This window comes from Lissotriton helveticus, chromosome 4_1 (genome assembly GCF_964261635.1).
Source record: "Lissotriton helveticus chromosome 4_1, aLisHel1.1, whole genome shotgun sequence".
Lineage (NCBI taxonomy): Eukaryota > Metazoa > Chordata > Amphibia > Caudata > Salamandridae > Lissotriton > Lissotriton helveticus.
This window is the reverse complement of record NC_136063.1, coordinates 869,480,128-869,499,623: the sequence shown is the minus strand read 5'-3', so window position 1 is coordinate 869,499,623 and position 19,496 is coordinate 869,480,128. Positions and strand designations below refer to the sequence as shown.

General features: G+C 42.3%; 1 protein-coding gene across 1 annotated transcript in view; it reads left to right on the top strand.

The window, feature by feature from the left end:
- CDH19 (cadherin 19) overlaps positions 1–19,496 on the top strand; it is a 1,180,733-nt gene that overhangs the window by 276,882 nt on the left and 884,355 nt on the right. Inside the window, exon 3 of the mRNA XM_078687509.1 lies at positions 1,936–2,230. Within this exon, the coding sequence (XP_078543635.1) occupies positions 1,936–2,230 (295 nt within the window). The remainder of the gene's footprint in view (positions 1–1,935; positions 2,231–19,496) is intronic.

The following is a 19,496-nucleotide window of genomic DNA, read 5'->3' as shown; positions in this document are numbered from 1 at the left end:
GCCCCAAGGAAGTGCAGACTCACACACCCAGCGCCACGGGGGTGATTTGAATAAGGCACACAGTCCGGGCCGGCGGCAGTGATTTTCAGGCTTACAGCGCTGCAGGGGCAGTTTATAAAAACAGATTGCTGTTGTCCATTTTGTTCCTTTATGCAGCAAGGCAGCTTCACAATGTTGCAGGGACGGTCTTTGGTATCTGTGCTGTCCTGGTGATCCCAGTGACCAGGGGATCAGTCCTTCCTCTTGTGGAGACACTCTGGCGATGTCTTGAGCTTTCCTCTAGCAGTGCAAGATCAGCAGGCAGGCAGGGCAACTCACTAGCTTGGGGCAGCAGTTCCTGAGAGCAGTCAGCCTCAGTAGTGTAGCAATCCTCCTAGCGCAGCAGTCTGTACTCCAGTAGGGATTCTTCCAGGTTCAGTAGTGTAACAAAGATGTGAGGCAAGGACCCTCCTTGTATACCCTACAGTCCAGTTACTAGAAGGGTGCAAATGTCTCTGGGAGGGCCTGGGGCAGGGGTTTCTGGAAGAGTCCAGGGAGTTCTGGGATGTTCCCTGCCTTTTCCTGACCTGGTGTTTACAGTGACGAAAGGCTGGGCCGTTAAGGCTAGAGTGGGCAGCCAGTCACAACGCCTTCAAGTGGAGAAGGTGTGATTCACCACTCCCACCTCCCAGCCCAGGCAGACTATCAGTATGCAGACGTGAGGGGGGAATCCGCAGAGCCCAAACTAAGTGTAGGCAGAGAAGTATCTACTTTCCAAAAGTGGGCTTTCTAAAATAGTATGCCCAAACCCTATATACCATTGGAGAAGGTTCCCTGCCCCGATTCCAACAAGACCTAACATTACATACTTATTAGATCCCAGTCAGAAATTATCCCATGGGGGGGTCCCCAATGTTAACCTATGCAGGGTTAGACCTCACTTCGGTAGCAGGGGCCTGTGGCAGGTATGCCAGTGTCACAATGTTTTAGGGGAGAGCACCTGCACCACATCACTGTTTAGCGGTGGTAAGGCGCCCAGAGTCCTAAGTCCAACAAAATGTAAGGTAAAAATGGGATGCAAAAGACCACCCTAAGGCTGATAGGTACAACAGGCTATATTAGTATGTCAGCGCTGAGCGGGATATTGACAACATTTATTTATTGTCTTATATATTAATTCGTAGTTTTGTACACTAAATAACTTTGTAAATTAGGTGCGTGATTCCTAACAAAACTCACATATTCCAAAGCAATAATCCCTAAAGCAATTATACAGTCGGAGTTTCTTATTGTAGAACATGTTTAATACTCTAAAATCCAATCTATTACTTCTCTCAAGGTCTTCCTCATTGTTCCCTCTATCAGAATTAAAACCTCAGAAAAACAATGCAAGATGATAGCACTGTTCTATGCACCTTTCAATTATTTTCTCCTTTCCCTAAACTTGATCAACATTTCATCAATTGTGGTCTCAACTAGGTATAACACAACTTAAGATATCATTTATAATATTTGTGCCCTTGAGTCTTTATCACAGTGCAAGAGGAGGTATTTATGCAAATAACATGTGTGTACCGATCTTGAAGACAGGTTGCCTTAAGTTAAATGCTGATACACATTATTGAAAATGTTGTACTCGTGCTGCGGCATTTACACTGGCTCTTGACATTTTGATTTTGTAAGGTTCTGTCTTTAAATAGTTTTTGTCCTGAATTTTTATGTGTATTGTGATCATTACTATGGTAATCAATGCATTTCTGCTTGTAAATACATTATAGGGACTGTGTTTTAACAGGTTTTAAATGTATATGTTGCTATTTTCCCTTTTTTAATTCTCTTTTTATGATGAAATTGATTATATCCAGCAATTGTGATGTTTGATCGAATAAAATGTTACTTATGTGTATTTCTTCTGGAAAAATACAAAAATACAAGAAACAATTTTGTCCCCAACAGCTGAAATCCGATGCAGATAAACAAGATGGGTCTTACAAGTATGTCCTGACAGGCGATGGTGCTGGAGAACTCTTCACCATTGATGAACACACTGGGGATATTCATGTTATTAAGAAGCTCGATCGGGAGGAGAAAGCATCCTACACCCTAAGAGCCCAAGCTATAAACAGGTACACTAACCTACCCATGGAACCAGAATCTGAATTTATCATCAAAGTGCAGGACATCAATGACAACGCGCCACAATTCCTGCAGGGACCGTATACTGCCAGCGTGCCCGAGATGTCAGCTGAAGGTAGGCCAATGATTACCATTAGCAATAAATAACAATATAGATTGCTGAGCGAACATTTTTAAATTTTTCTGGTTTGTTATGTGGCAGTTAAAGTGAGAATGAAGAATGACGATGAATATGCAAAAGTTAACACTAGGTTGGTTGCTTAAAATCACTACAATGACTTCCGAATCTCAAATCCCGGTATTATTTGTCCAAAATAAGTGCTATCATACCTTAAAGTATATGCATTCCCAGTCACATGCGTGCATCGTGTGAGCCCAGATCAGAATGGTTATTTTACATGATTGCAATTTAAATAAAAAAATTAAAACTGATCTTAAAACTCACTTACTACTAACTCCTAGAACTGTATAATGCTGTTCTTTTTAGTGGAAAAGAAATTAGGCAAACCCATAGCCTGAGGGACATAGGCAATCTGATGTCAGTCATTAGATTGGCTCCTGTTATGATCAGTATAGTGAAGGTCGAACCAGCTGTTGTTTTTCTTTGACTGCAGTAGTGAGACTTGTGAATATGCTTCATTCTGCTACTCTGCAATCACGAAAATATACATTCAGATTGAATAATGTGTCTACATGAAAGTATGCTATTTTCAAATGTCATTAACTCTTTCACCTTGATGAAGTTCTGTTTGAGTTATTATGCTAGTAAAAGATGAACATTTTACCTTCTTACATTTCAACTATTCAAATTAATTCTTCTGGTATTTTTTTCTTAAATGGCACACACTCTTTGGAGCCATCATTTATCCCGGTTTTCCTATATAGGAATAATATTAACAGAGTGTTTTTTCCGTAGTTTTTTTATGCTTTGTTTGTCACTTGTGATATACAAAACACTGCATTGTTACACCACTTTATTAATAATGTTGTATCGCCTTCGTCATAATGTTCTTTGTATAAATCTGATTGCTAATTGGCCTTGCTGGTTGTTCTCCTTTGTATTCCTTCTTCAATTTTGAGCCCTATAAAGGATCCTCCGAGACACAGTTTTGTATCAACTAAGCAAAATACTTCTTACGTTCAACTGTTTGGAGCTCCTAATAGTAGATACTTTTTTTGACAGATATCGGTGCTTTTTACGTCTAGTCTAAACGTTGTGTTACCTGCTTTGCAAATCTCATGTGTTTAAAAGAACTCATAAAAGTGTATATATCAGCCCTTTTAATCCATTGGCCTGTTCAAGTCGCATTCACATGTTGCTTCTGTCCACCACAGCATAAAGAGCAGAAAAGTTTTAAGGCACGGACAGAGTGCGTAGCTGCCCAGGACCCCAACTTCCAAGGGGCACTTTGGGAAACTGACCTTTCTATCTATTTGATGTCTGTCTATTCTATTTCTCTATCTGAACCTCTCTCCCTCTCTACCTAGCATTACCTGTAACTCAGTCTCTCAGTGTGATCTAAGGGATATTTGGCAAGCCAAGCAAGACATATTTCAACTAATTTTGTGTGACTGTGTTAAACATGTAATGTAATATTGTTTGGCATCATTCGGGCTTGAAATGGGTAATGAATCCAACTTTGTTCCATATAGGGACCCCCAAAATATATTGTGCCCTGGGCCCCTAAAATCTTTCACATGACATTGATAGAACATGGTGCAATAGGTCAGCACACTTAAGTCATTGCCTCTCTTCACTGTGAGGGACCACAATTTTCTTCTGTCTGAAACGTTTGTCAACCATTGCTAGAGCTATTAGGCCTGGAAGCAGCCTGTATTTGCCAGTGAAAACTAATACAAATGTATACTAGCGTAACTTCACCTTATTTCACAACATACAAGACACACATTAAAAACTTCAATAGTGACTATCATTATGAAAAAACAACTTTAGCACTGAGTAAAGAGCTATTTGAGAAGCTGCATAAAGAGTTAGTTGTTTTTCAAGGGAGCATGGCTTGCACAGCCAAGATGGCGGACCCACTCTAGCAAGGCTCCACTACAAAACCCCATTTATCCTTCTAATATCCTGTACATCACCTACCATCGGCGACTTAGACTCTAATTTCCGCACTCTCTGCCCTATCTGGCATCATTGGAGACCTTTCTTCCACCCCATTGGGGTTGCAGTCGCTGTCTGTGGGTTGAGACGCCATTACCCTGCTGTGGCTGATGCCAGGACCTGAGACCTCTTGCCATGCTACCCACACAGATAGGAGCCTTGTGGTGTGGATCGTGGTCTGCGTCCGAGTGCGCATCTCACATTTCTGCTGCTTGCATCTGGGCACCCCAACAGTGTCTAGGAGGTGGTGTTGGAGACTTCTGATGTAAGGCCTACGCTCGCACTGACCGGGCTGGCAACTGTACGGTATCACAGTAAGGCCTGCATTTCCTTTGAGGGCCGCATGCAGTACTGTTTCCTCCACATGGGAACCTCCCTTCATCACCTGCTTTGCCGAGCCTGCTGACCCCTTCTGCCTTGTCAAGGCCACTTCTCAATGTGACCTTTAATGTCGTGGTGACACAGCCTGCATACCACACTGCCTGACGGAGTGTGTACTCCCAGCCTACATATACCCACCAAGGGACCCCCTCCTCATTTTCCCCACCCTGCCTCTGTCAATTACTACTGCAGGACATTGCTGCTGGCCTCTTGGGCTTGCAGTGTGGATCCAACGGTACGGGCTGTATAGGACAGTGCTGGGGTGATACTGTGTTCCTGCGTAGTGCTGCCACAATTTCTCTGCCTGTGCTTCCTTTGTTGACTTGCAGCTGGCCTCCATTTGGACCCCCACGTTGCCCTGCTGCAGTCCACCTGTGGGCCCTGTGTGGCTGAAGTCAGGAATCATCTGTTTGGGCCCCCCCCCGGGAGTCTGACACTGGGAAAACTGCGACCTGCACCACACCTATTCTTCATCAGCCCCTCATCCCTTGGCTTTCCATGACCCGCATGAATGCCCTAACTTACGCGGAGCACAGGTGAGGCTACTTGGATGCACGCCCTCATTCTCCTGTCTCTCATTTAACTGGGCAACGTTGCTGAGGGGAATCACTGACCAAAGACACTTGGACACACCGGAATGCTTGTGCTACTGCGTCTACTCATATCCAAAGGCACCAGCAAGCCACCCCTTTCATACAGTGGCCTTGAGCTGGTGCTGCACAGCTGGCGGTTGGGGGGGGTGCTTGGGGGAACCCCCCTGACTACCACTGTTGGAGCACTTTTACCACATTATACCTTTGCTGGCCCTTTGCCCCCTGGATTGCTATACCCTGCATGGTTGGCTCTGATGGAATGGAGCAAGATTGATTCTCCTGGGAATACACCCTGCTCTCTTTGTTGCTGTCCGTATTGGTGTCCATTTTGTTATGCGCCATAACCTGGACAGAGCCAACACACTGGGCTGCTCATGATGTGTCATCTGTGACGGTCCACAGGTGTTGGCAAGCAGGCCCTCTTTCACACACATATTGTACCACCATGGGCCGACTACGTCCTGGCACCCAGAGTACACCTTCACATCCATCTACTGCTACCGGCATGGCAGCTGGGGGCCCTGATCATTCAGACTACCTCAGCCATCCCCCATCCGTTGGGGACAAGTTAGACATCGTCTTGGAAGTGCTTCGGAAGACCCAGGCTTCCCTGGAGAGGACCGAGCTTCTCTAGAAAACTAGATTGATAATATGTCAGTGGACCCCACAATGCTGCACACAGACCAGCGCAAACTGGGTCACAGAGTCCACACTGCTAAACAAAATCTTTCTGAACTTCAGCCGAGATCCGAAGTAATGAAATCGTCCCTGCAGACATTTGTGGACCAGGTTAATGACCTGGAATGTAGTGCATAGGATGCGAAGGGCTGCACCAGGAGGAACAACGTCTGTGTGGTTTGCCTCCCTGAGGGGGCTGAGAGGCAAAACACAGTTGCCTACGGTGAGCACTGGCTATGAGGTCTACTCCCTTCCACTGCTCTCTCACAGTTCTTCTCAATTAAATGGGCTCTCTGTCTTTCGGCATGAAACCCCACACCTGGCTCCAACCCTAGACAACTGTTATTCCGCTTCTTCCATTACCATTATCGAGACTCCATCATACAGGAAACTCGTAAAGTCAAAAACATTGTTCTTGATAATGCCGGTGTTATTTTTTTCCGGACTATACCATGCCGCTGCAATGACAAAGAAATGGCAAAGGAACTCCTTCTTGGCTGTTAAACATCGCCTCTGCAAACTGGATTTGCAATACTCACTCTTGCAATACTCACTCTTGCTCCCTGTTCACCTTTGTATGATCCCTGAAGAGGCAACATGCTTTCTCGAATCCCTGGGGGATACCTGGGACTTACTGGTATTATCTGGACTCACAACTATCTGGACTCACAACTCCTCGCAACTACTCGCAACTCGCAACTACTCGTCAATCTCCATCAGAGACTGCGGCACCTCATGGCCCTGCTGGGTGCCACTGCTGTGAAGCACACACCATCCTGCTAGCAGATGACCCATTCAAGAACACCTAATCCCTCTAGTGTTTGACTGTCTGGGAGAAATTCACAAAGTCTATCAATTACACCCAGTCATGTGACCCAGGACATGCTACAGGCACAAAAAGAGCTAAGGCCAGAATTATGACAACTTTATAAGAACGGCTTTTCACAAATTGTGATAAAAACCCAATCTTGCCATTAAATAGGACTTTCCACCACAATTCCAAGGACATCAAACTTGATATAGCTACAAGCTCCCAATTGGAAATTACAGCTTATTAAATATAATATGGAAACCCCAATGTTATCCTACAGAAGGGGTAGGCCTCACAGTCATGAAAAAAGAATATGGGAGAATTTCACAACCAGGACATGTAAAACATAAAAGTAAATGTCCAACCTTTTAATTACACAGTACCTTGCTCTATGGGTTACCTAGGGGCTAACTTAGAGGTGACCTAGATGTATTTAAAGGAGAGTTTAAGGCTTGGCAAGGATGTTTAAAGTCAAAATAGCAGTTTAGAACTGCATCCAGGGTGCAATGGCAGACCCAGGACTTGTTTTAAAGTGCTACTTAAATGGGTGGCACCATAAATACTGCAGGCACACTGGTAGAATTTAATTTATAGGCCCTGGTTATATGATATGCCACTCTACAAGGTACTTATACGTAAATTAAATATGCCAATTGGGTATAAGCCAATGTAACCATGTTTTAGGGGAGTGAGAACAAGCACTTTAGCACTGGTTAGTAGTGGTAAAGTGCACAGAGTAATAAAGTCAGTAAAAAGTGCAGGGTAAAAGGCAAAGATTTTGGGAAGGCCCTGCAGAGACGGTCAGGTCTAAAAATGCCTCTGTATACTGTTCAAAGTCTAGCTACAGCTGCCTTATTAATTGCTTTAGATTTACTCTTCTTCCTCATGACGTGATGTACTTGGGCCTTGAGACACCACAATTCTGTTGCATACCACTGTGGTCTAGCTTTCCCTCAGACTAGCAGCCTCTCAGGGTCAATTGGTGACATACATTATTCAAGCTAGAATTATGCCTATCAATCCATTCCTCTGGTGTTTCATGATCAGTTTCAATAGCAAGTTAAATTTCAGAATGTGTTTAGTTTAAATTCATTTTATGAACTTTCCTAAGGGCCCAAGCAGCAGGGTTGCTGGGCCAGCACTCAGCACCGACATTGCACTTCAGCAATTAGTGATTTCTTCTTGGAAGAAAGTTAATATCAAAATTAAGGACAGCAGTCTAACACAACTGGTGATGTCCCTTATAGATGAGCAACCTTAGTTCATATAAGTGATGCTGTTAACCGTTGCCAGATAGGCTATATTGAGTGACACCAAGCCAATAACACAGCAGACATGGTCTATCATAGACTACCTTTTTACAGTAGGTATCTGCCTCAATATATAATGGGTCATTTAGAGTTTTCCGCAGTGGGAGCACATCCATAAATTGAAAGTGTCTTGCCAAACTAAACTAGAGGTGGAAGAACTGCAGTGTTTCTGACAGTGAAGCTGACCTTGACTCTGCCACTGGAAACCTCTGCCCGGAAGGCCACGCTCCACCTGCTTCTTAGGTCATGGTGATGGTCACTACACCCTACTGAGGACAGAATGATCATCCCTATATTTCCCTGCATGAGACTGCCATTTAGTGCATGGCAGAGTCATGGCGTGAAATTAAACAATGACCACAACATGCAGGGAAAAACTCCTAGTACTTCAGGCCATTTATTTTGTGATGAGCAAGGTTAAGCAAACATAGCTCCAGCTTGGGAAAGTTCAGTGCCTTCATGAAGCTACCACATCTGGTGCTTCGCTAAAGTAACTGATATCCCTGCCTGTCTGGTGGAGATCTCTAAATGTGGTGTGTGGCCATGGTTTGAGTTGGCCTGGCAGGCGGCTTGGTCCCCCATATAAGTGGCCCAAACAGTGCTTCCAGAAACGTTATATTAGGTTTGACATGTTAGTGAGACAGAATCAATGATTCAGTCCAATTGCATTGGCCTGGAAATGTACCATTGAACTTCAGTGTAGCATCAGGATCAGGTCAGTCACACAAACAGTTGTGGCGGTCTCTTCACAATGTACAGTCTTCTGTGTTCTGGTTAGGAACTCTGTGATCAGCAGCAAACATAAGCAGGAATACACGACAGGTAACTCCTCAGTGTCAATTCACTTCAAAATCTCCACAGGTGTCCTGCAGGCAGTAGATTTGTTACAGTATAGCACAGCTTTCAACTGTCTTTCAGAGCTCTTTGTCTGCCTGTACTGGTTGTTACCTGTGTACAACACTACAACCATGGAGCCCAGTTCTTATTTTACATATTCTTCAATCATCTGTTAGGTTTCAATGTTTATATGCAGAAAACTCTCTACACCATGGGTAAGTGAAGGGTGGAAACTTATACAAGTCATGGTCTGACGATTCTTCTTCTGTGGTTGTTGTAGAAGAAACATAGACTCCTCAAGCTCCACTGATTACAGATCCACTGTAGCGTCTAGAGTAGTACAAGTGCCCTTTGTACTAAACGACAGAAAATGGTCTATTCTGAGTCTAGCTCAGGATATCCTGTTAACAATATTCACTCTTATGCAGCTAATCCTAAAGACTTAAGTAAGAGCCCTTTGCGCCAATGTAGCGTCACATTTTTGTGACACTCCAGTGGTGCAAACCACAAAATTATATTTAGGATGCCACACAAATTGACTTTGTATGGCCCGAATGACCTCATAAATATGGAATAAGGCCAGGCAGCAAAAAACGCTGTGTTACCTTATTCTGCGCTAGGGAAGCATTTCATGGGTGCTGCAGTGGGCGTTCCCATATAACACCCATAGGTTTTCACGCTTCCTTGGACTTACAAGACAGTTTAAACCTGGGGATGCTCCAAAACCTTATGCTTCCCCTAGGGAGGTGCAACGAGGAGAATTAACTTTATTTCGCCTAGTGTTTTCCCCTTTCCAAGTGTGCTGCATTCTGCAGCGCGAATAGAAACAGGAAAAATACTTCCAGGATTGTTTTTATGCAGGAAGGTGCCCGGTCCTGTATACAAACAATCTTACTGACAACACAGGTACCCTTTTACCATGGTTCAAGGGTGCGTGCCTTGGCCTAGGCTTACGAAATGGTGCCTGAGCAGGGGGAAAGGACAGCGATGCACTTTATTTGATTACGGTGCCTTCCTGCCCATTCACTTTGAAGTAGGACAGCACAGCAGGGTGACTTACTGTGCTGCGCTACGCCAAATACCCATACATCTGCCTCATTGTTTTCTAAGGTCCTACTAAAAGAAAGGACTTCTGAGTTCTCCGGCTTTTCCTGTAGCTCTTTCAAGCTGATGAGAAATTGTAAGTTTAATATGAAATTCTACCATCCAGAAATGGATGATAAAACCAGAGTCTAAGTTGAAATTCTTGATCCTACAACAGGTAGGAATGCTTTCTGTTGTAACTCACTTACATTTAGGCGCATTACAAATGAATCTAGGTAAATCTTGATTTACATGCTTTGGTACACGCCTTGTAGATCCCATTAAAAAATGTATCTATTTTAATCGTTTGTATTATCTGAATTCGGAAACTAAATGTTATTTCTCTGTAGTATCTCAAAGACTTTGGAGTGGCCGAAAAACATCTTCTGATGCTACGTCATGCCCTGGCTGTTCAGAACTACCTCTCAGAGATCCATGTGCATTTGTGTTGGGATGGATTACCCGTCTCTTATTGGTTATTTGAAATTCTTATCGTCACTGACAACGGTTGCAGTCTCCTGCAGCTGTGCTGCTCATTACTCACTCCTCACGTTCACACTGCTTGCTTCAACATTAAAGCCATCTGCCATCAGGTCCCACACAACACATCCTCAACATGTGACAAGCAGTGAGAAACATGAACTGTAAATAATATTCTCTAAATAAGAAATGTTCCTGAGTATGGAGTGAATTGTAAACTCTCAAAGATAGCAATTGGTTGGATACACAAATTCTCTGGAACCCCAAAGTAACCATTAGTTGTGCAAAACACCGTTTAGAAGTATAAAGTGACATTCCTGATTTAAGGGATCAGGATTTGGGAGATTTAAAATCTTCAATGGGATTTGGGAAATATGAATATTCACAAATGATGAACACTGTTAGGTTCCCTAGCTTGTCTAACAGGGGGGGAAATAATTTTCAAGGTGTGAATAGAGAGCTAAGAGCCCCATACCTGATGTGTATTGGAGAACTGGTTTGTTTTTGGGAAAAATAGATACCCAATGTAGAAAAAAATATGACATAGTAGGAATCATCTCTTTTTTGCATGAAGAAATATAAGGGCTCATTATGACTTGAGTCCGTCCGCGACCATCGAGGAGGAGGGAACCTCCGCATGGCCTGCGGAGTTCCCTCCTCTCCAATTAGGATGTGACCGCCACATCCTCTATTTTTAGCATTGCGGCGGGTGCAGCTTCAAGCTGCACCCGCCGCAATGTTAAAAATGCATACATTGCATTTGTATGCAGAAAGCAGCAGGCACCGCGCGTTGCCTGCCGATTACTGCATACAAATGCAGGGGGGTACCATAGGTACCCCCCATGTGCACCCCCCCCTTCACCCAGGGGGCCCGCAACGGGCCCCCCGCAGTGAAGCTCTATATGCTTTTCCATGGCGGAAAACCCGCCATGGAAAAGCATTTCTTTTTGGGCATCCTAATATGGCTGGCGGTGTCCGAAGGACACCGCCACCATATTAGGCCTTTTCCGCCGCGGTTGTAAGCCAACCGCGGCGGAAAAGCTGCGGACGTAAACCTGGACCCACCAGCCATCCTAATGTGGCGGTGGGTCTTTGGTGGGTCCGCTGCGGTTTTTCCGTATCCTCCGGGCCGGCAGTGGCTTCCGCCGGCCCGGAGGATACGGAAAAACCGGTATCCTAATCTGCCCCATAGTTTGGTACATTTCCATGTGTGTAAATGGGTATGCATGTGAGAAATCTTTGAGATCTGTTTCAAACTTTTTCAGTACGAGAACTTCTAGAATTTGTTCAGACTTCCTCCAAAGTAGGAAATGCACTTAATACATTGTCACAAAACAACAAAACTAGGCGTCCGTTTCACAAAGATTGTGCAAGTGTTCACTATTGTATGAGTCTTGCATTCTGGGAGTAATCCAAGAGTAGGACAGGAGGACTTCTGGCTTTTTTCAGAAATTGATGAGTAAACATGAGTCTTCATGAGTAAATTAATATACCTGTTTTTGTGCATCAGGCCCTAAATTTCTGAATTTTCATGTGGCACCACACTGAGTCAGGCACAATGTGTGGAAGAAGAGGCTGAAAAAAGCTGATTTGATGGCAAATCCTAGTGATGCGTGGCACAGCAGGAATTTGAGGATCTACGTTGCAGTTATTGATGCAGGTCGTGTTTTATCCTTCAGTCAGGAGTCATCAATATGCGTCTTGAGCTGACTTTGTTACTGGAACAAAGCAGTGACCAGAAGCGCACAAGTCGGAATCCTGGCACTGTTGACTCAGCCTCCCGACTGTCAGTAAACTGAGTATCAAATTGCATAGCTCTCATATACGGCACACAGAAACTGTTGAATTGCTGTTTTATGAAGTAGTATATAGAAAATCATATTTATATTACTGCTTTTCAAGTTGAACAAAGGAAAGCAATCCCTCAGTCTTGAACAGTGATGGGCCCAGTGAAAACATTGTTCCAGTGAGGCGCGACTGTGCAGGGGGACTTTATAAAAGCAAATCAACTGATGAAGATGAAAGATGCAAGCAGAGCCTGGCATCCATTTTCACAACGCATTTACTAAATGCTACACGTCCCAACGCATAATTGACATAAAATACCATTTCGGAATTAAAGATAGGCCAATTGCCTTTCTGCTCAGAAGAATCACTTCTCTTCTTTCCATTAAGGAAGTCTGGAGACATTCTGTGTTAATTAAAGGCTGCAGAACCCAAGCTCATTAGCACCAGCTCAATGTGGCCATAAGAGGGTCAAAGAAACGGATGCATCACCCTGTATAGACGTGCATTATTCGTCTGTGTAGCAGCGGCGCAGAGTGAGCGAGCAATCTGGGCTGTAAATGATTATCTACTTCCAGGAACTCCTGATTATTCCCACACTGCATAAGGAAGATAAGAGAGAATTTTTTATCTGCGGCGCTCAGTTCTTAAAAGCGCGATATATTGACTCCATTAGGATGACACGTTCCCCATCACTTTCCTATCATTTTAATATTTGATTGTCACCTGCAGAGCACGCCAGGAAACTGCCGTCGTGCTAAGGATTTAGAGAGAAAACAAACAAACTGTTTATTTATGTCACCTTGCCTCCGAGGAAGAAAACAACATATAGTAATGGGTTATTTACTTACTAAACAGATGCAGGCAGTTCTTTATGTTAGAGGTGAAAACCTCGCATGGGAATCTTTGTTGCATGGTAATGTATTGTCAGGGGTATTAATACACCCTGTAGTTAGGGCTACAATCAAACTAGAACTATTTATATACTTTGGGCCTCATTTACGAGCCCCCTAGTCGCACGTTTGTGCCCCCAGAACATCACTTTTTTGACACTCCGATGGTGCAATATGCTGCAGCATATTTGCAAGGGCACGCAAAGCCACTTTACGTGGCTTTACATGGCCTTGTAAATATGAACCCCTTTCACGCAGAACTCGCGTGAAAGGGGCGTTCTATGGGATTTGCTGTGGCTGTTCCCACGTAACACACATGGAATCTGAATAATTCCTAGATTTACGAGGAATTGTAAACCTGGAAATGCGTCAGATTCTAGTTGCCAACCCAGGTCTGGCATTAAGGAGAAATATCTTTATTTGTTATGTTAAAGGAATTTCTTAAGAGAACGTACACCAAGCAGTTTCATGGCACTGGGGTCCGGAGAGGGTGCAGTATTTCTCCTAGTTTGTTCCTCTTTCTATAGAAAGAGGAAAACAACTCTCGTGATTGATTTTGACTAGGAAGGTGTCCCTTCCTGCACAAAAACAATCATCCCTACAACGCAGGCACCCTTGCACCTTGACGCAAGGGAGCCTGCATTGGTGCATGGCAGCCATTGTGCGCCAGTGCAGGGGAAGAGGACAGGAATGCGCCATAGATACGGCACATTCCAGCCCTTTTCTTTTGACAAAGGGCAGTGCAGGAAGATTTCTTGCAGCTCCGCGCCAAAACCTCGTAAATGAGGCCTTTTGTGAATAATTATTCCCAATCTATTGGAGAAAAGCTTGCTGGCTTTATCTGATCTTGTGTCTTTTTGTGGTTGTAATTTTGACTTTCTCAATGCTTGCAAAGAGGACTTAGGCCCTCATGAAGAAGGTGGTGGCCGTCATTCAGTCTGCCTGGGCAGCTGAGGGATGTACACCAATGGCACCACCACCCTGGTGGAAGACAGACAACCATACGTAAATATCTCAGCCAAGCAGTCAAAGATCTCTCTGCCTTCAGCAGAGGCGCAATGCGGCAACTCAAGATAGGTTGTGTGATGAAGATTTGTAAAGAACGCTATCACCTGAGAGGGGACCCAGTAGCCATTTATCCAGTAAAGGTACTGAAACTTTGCTGAGTGTGTGTCATGTGTAATGCAGCCACTAAGCAATGCCTTCTTTTTTTTAACAAATAAAAATTAATGTCCATGATACGCTACAATGTTTCTTCCAGTGTTTGAGAGACATACCTTCCGTTTTCTTGTTTGGTACAGCCAGGATTTCCCTACTGACCCTGACCAAGAGAAAAAGTATGTGGGAATATATGCCCTAAATGGGGTGGACAGCCTGATGTTTATTAACTAATATAGAATGGGCTATTGGTGAATGGTCTTCCCTGGTGATGCCAGAATAGGCTCTGCCATCAGAATCATGGGTGTTCTCTTTAGTCTTGAGTGACAGAACTGTGAGTTTGACTGATGATATCAGACATATTTTTGATGGCGTCTGTTATGACAGACTTTAATTAAAAAACTACGTGGATTCAGATCAACAATCGTTTACACATATGCTTTGAGCAAATTTCAGACTTTGTTGGGTTCATCAAAACCTCAGTGATTACTCATGGTAAGTGGAGACTGCCTCAGCCCTCCTTGGAGTATGTATATATGTATATTTGCACATTCAGAAATAAAATGCAGATCTGCATTTGCACTTTGCAACTTATTTTACCATTTAATGTTATTGTTTAACAATGGAGGAAATAATTTCCTCCATGGAGTAAATAATACACATATGTGTACATGTATACAGACGCCTACAGGTAAAATGTGTGCTTCTTCCTCTCTCACTGTCTCTCTCTGCTTATATCTATATATAGATATGCACATATAGAACACATAACTGCTATGTGTTTTTATATTACAGTATTTTTCAATTGATTTTAGTACTCTTTAGAAAGGTTTGAATACGTTGAACGTCATCCATTTAGAATTCATTGTTTGTTTGAGACTGAAGATATGTCTATCAATGCTTTGAGAAATGTGTGTTATTGTTGATGGGGATAATATGCTAATATTTAAAATGTGCTTTGTGCAACAAAATGTTTTATTGTAAGTTACATATTAAATACAAAGCTCATTGTAAGCGAAAAAAACATGCCTTTCAAAATGTGCTTTTCTTTAGTTGTACATTGACAGCCTGGAGAAAGAGTTTAAGAAGCCATATACTTAGGAAGAAAGTGAAGTCAAATGTGGGATAATTTAACTTTTTGAAGGAGTCCATGTTTATAATGTTTCTAATCATAAACTCAGAAGGAGCTCAATGATAGATGCTTACATCAAGGATTGTCTTGCAAGGGTGAACTGTCAGGTGTGCTAATTAATACTCTGTGAGCAGCAATGTTATTTTGAAAAAAGAAAAGTTGTGTTAACAGCCCATTTCGCTTTTATATTTGTTTATGGAAGCTATACACATCCCACAAATTAATTCAGTACATTGAATTACAGAAAATAATTCACACGTGAGGCTTTTTTCCTGACAAATGCAAGGTTTGACTGTCGCCCAGTCAAAAAATGGCTTACCGCTGTAAGATATATATAAATATATATATTACCAAGTGTATGTATATATATATATATATATATATATATATATATATATATATATATATATATATATAAAAATTCACTGAAAAAACCATAGGTTATAGACCATATATAGTTAGGAATTAGCATTTACAAAACCTTATTTTACTCACACAAAACCATTGAAATTCCATATATAGTTAGTTGCACTAACTATATATCGCGCATCCGCAATCCACTGCTGATGATGTCACATATTACATCATTCATGACATGGTCAGTGGCATCACTGATGACATCACTGATGACATCTCAAATGACATCACTGATGACAACATCCAGTGACTGTATGTTTCTGTAAAGTTAAAATATGTTTTACATATTGAAGAATGAGTAGATGTATAAGTGTCTGAATGAAGGTTTTAGTAGGTGCGTGGTTGACTGTATGAGTGAGTGATTAAATGCATCCTACTGAATGCATAGGTTAGTGACTAAACTGTGTGAAAGTTTGCATCAGTATGTCTGTTGTTGTGCAAGCTGCTGCATGTGTTGATCAGTAGCTATATGAGTGGCTATATGGGTTATTGATTGGTTGGCCAAGTATTTGTATGGGAGACTGAGTGTGTGTGTGGCTGGTTGGGAGGTGTGTGACTCTGTGTAGATCAATGTGTACTTGTATCAGTGATTGTATAAGAGAGTAAGTATGTGTTAGTATATGTTTGAAAATGTAAGGTGCTCTATGTTTAACTGTATAGATTAGAAAATGGAGGTGTGATTGATTCTTTGCATGACTGACTAGGTGTGTGAGTAACTCCATGGATGAGCAACAGAGTGTAAATGTCTGTATAGGTGTATGAGTGCATATGATAGTGTTGTAAAGATGAGTGATTGTATGTATGAATGATTGTATGGATGAATGAGTGAATGTGTGTGTAGACGTAGGAATCAGTGAGTGCGTATGTAGTAACTAGTATTGGTGTGTCAATGGTTTCAAAAATTATACTCTGTATTTAACACTGGTTGTAACAGAGGTTATATTAAAATGTGAGGAGATGCATTGTATTGTCACATGAATGATATCATCAGTGATGTGGTCATTGATGTCAAATGAGATGTCATCAGTGATGTCATTTGAGATGTCATCAGTGATGTCATCAGTGATGTCACTGACCATGTCATGAATGATGTAATATGTGACATCATCAGCAGTGGATTGCGGATGCGCGATATATAGATAGTGCAACTAACTATATATGGAATTTCAATGGTTTTGTGTGAGTAAAATAAGGTTTTGTAAATGCTAATTCCTAACTATATATGGTCTATAACCTATGGTTTTTTCAGTGAATTTTCAAGGTTTTGTAAATGCTAATTCCTAACTATATATGGTCTATAACCTATGGTTTTTTCAGTGAATTTCATTGGTTTTTTAACAGCTAATATCTGTAGCTGTAAAATGTATTCTTCTTTAAATCCAAAAATATATTTTATATGTTTATAAATATTTTTTTTTTTAATATTTTTTTTTCTTCGTTCCCGCTTCGCGAATCGGGAAGCTTCCCGTTAGCTGACCTTGATGCCGCGAAATAGACCGCGAGCCGGTAAACGTTTCTTTACCGCAAGTGCCGCGTTAGAAAACAACATCGTGACGCCTCCCGTCCGCATGACGTTTCACGTTGTCGCGTGATACGTCATATGACGTGCTACGTTAGCGAACTGGTACGCGAAGCGAGTCGCAAAGCGCAGGTTTCTGGAAGCAAACCGGGAGGCCCTGCAAAGCGCTTAACGTAAACACAGCAGGTCATGTGACTTGGTAATAACACTTTTCATTGGTTCATTTCACTTTTGGTTTCCTAATGATGTAAGACTAGGTCATATAATCTAAAATGAACACTTTTCATTGGTTGAGAACTCTTGTTTTTCCCAAATGATGAAAATCCCTCCTTCTTTCCTCACTCTGACTTTCATCATTGTGAGAGAAAGACCCTTTGTGATCACTGAGCAATGGCTTCTTTAGTAGCTTCAGCTGGTGCTTCCCCACCACCTCCACCACATCCAAGGAAGAGTGGACCACCTGCTCAAGTTATAATTCAGCAAGAAGAGGAAGAAGAGGAAGACGAGGAAGAGCAGGATGAGAGGCAGTTTTTGCCTGAGGAGCCCAGGACGTCTCACCGGAAAGAAAACTTCATTTGGCAATTTTTTAAAATTCCCAAAGGTCAGAAAAAAGTAAATGCAAGATACGTAACTTGCCTTATATGTCAAGATAGACTGTCCAGAGGAACCGAGAAAAAATACAGTTTCGGAAACTACACAATGCATCGCCATATGACTAGGTGGCATCCTAACAACTACAGTGCTGCACAGTTTCGGAACGACCTAGATAATCTCCCTATTATGGCCAGAAGATCTGTTGTACCGGAAGTAACGGGACCAGAGGGCAGGGAGATGGTGCCAAATATACAAATGAGATTTGGTGAAGTAAAACACATCTGCGTATTTTGCGATGGATTCATTTGCTACGGAGAAAGAAGCATCACTCTGATCAACAGAGCTATTGACTATCATATGCAAGTTTGTACGAAACGCCCAAAATAATAAATACTTTTTTTTTGTTTTGTTGCTCCTGTTGAGCCCTTTACAATGAATCGTTTTCATTGCCCCCTCCAAGAAAAACCCAAAAAAATATAAAACTGTTCAGAAAATTCAAAAAAAGTAAAAAAATGTTCCGAAAAATAATAAAAAAAATATAAAACAACAAAAACAATAAAAAAAAAAGTTCTTTTCAGAACTACCTCCCCGTTATTAAAAAATTGGTACAATATTTGGAACTGTGCCAACCTCTATTTCTCTTAGTTCGCTTCCCAGTTCGCTCGCCGGTACGCGAACTGGAAGCGAACCAAAAACAGTAAGTATAAGGGAAGGAAACAGACACTTATGTTAAAAGAAAGACAGCTATAGGGGAGTAAACTAGAGATACTATTACCCGTAATCCACTGCTGATGATGTCACATATTACATCATTCATGACATGCTCAGTGACATCATCAGCAGAGGATTGCGGGTTTTTTGGCAACGTGCCTTATCCACGGTTTAATAACGCTGCCTTTTGCTTTATATAAGTTTTCAAATTGTATGAAATATATACCAATAGGTCGTTATGAACCTTTAGGTAGTGCTTTTCTTCATGAGGTCTGGTCGCTTCCATACACATACAGATGTTTCAAAGATGATCAAGAAGTTTATCTGAATGGAGAGGAATGCACTGAGACGCCAGATCATTCACTAATGTGTAGGCACATACAGTTACACGGTTCATGCAACAAACACCGACCAAATATGGCTTGCGTGTTGCAAGGCACGCCAGTTCCTGCTATCATCCCCACGTTCAAATTGTTGGAAAATGGTAGTTATTTGATGCTCAATAATGAAGATTGTTCTGGGTTAATTAAAAGTATTCCTTTTATCGTAACAGTAAGTGAACGGGTTATTTGCTGCAGAAATGTTCTATTTCCTCCCACACATGAACATAGGGAGTTTTCAATCTGGCCACAAATACCAACCTTGGGAGCAGATTTCAACGGCATGGCAAGAATAAGAGCTCTTTTGTCTCAGAGAGAGGTGGCCTTGAGTTCGGCCCGTGAAACTTTCGTGCTTCACATAGCGAACACCCGTACAGAGGTGCAGACCCTTTTCAATTCAGATTTGCCTTTCAATTTCAGCAAGATGGTTCGGACTATCTTTAACGCATCCTCCACAAAGGCCCTGGCGCACTTTTTTAAAGTTGTTACCAGTGGTC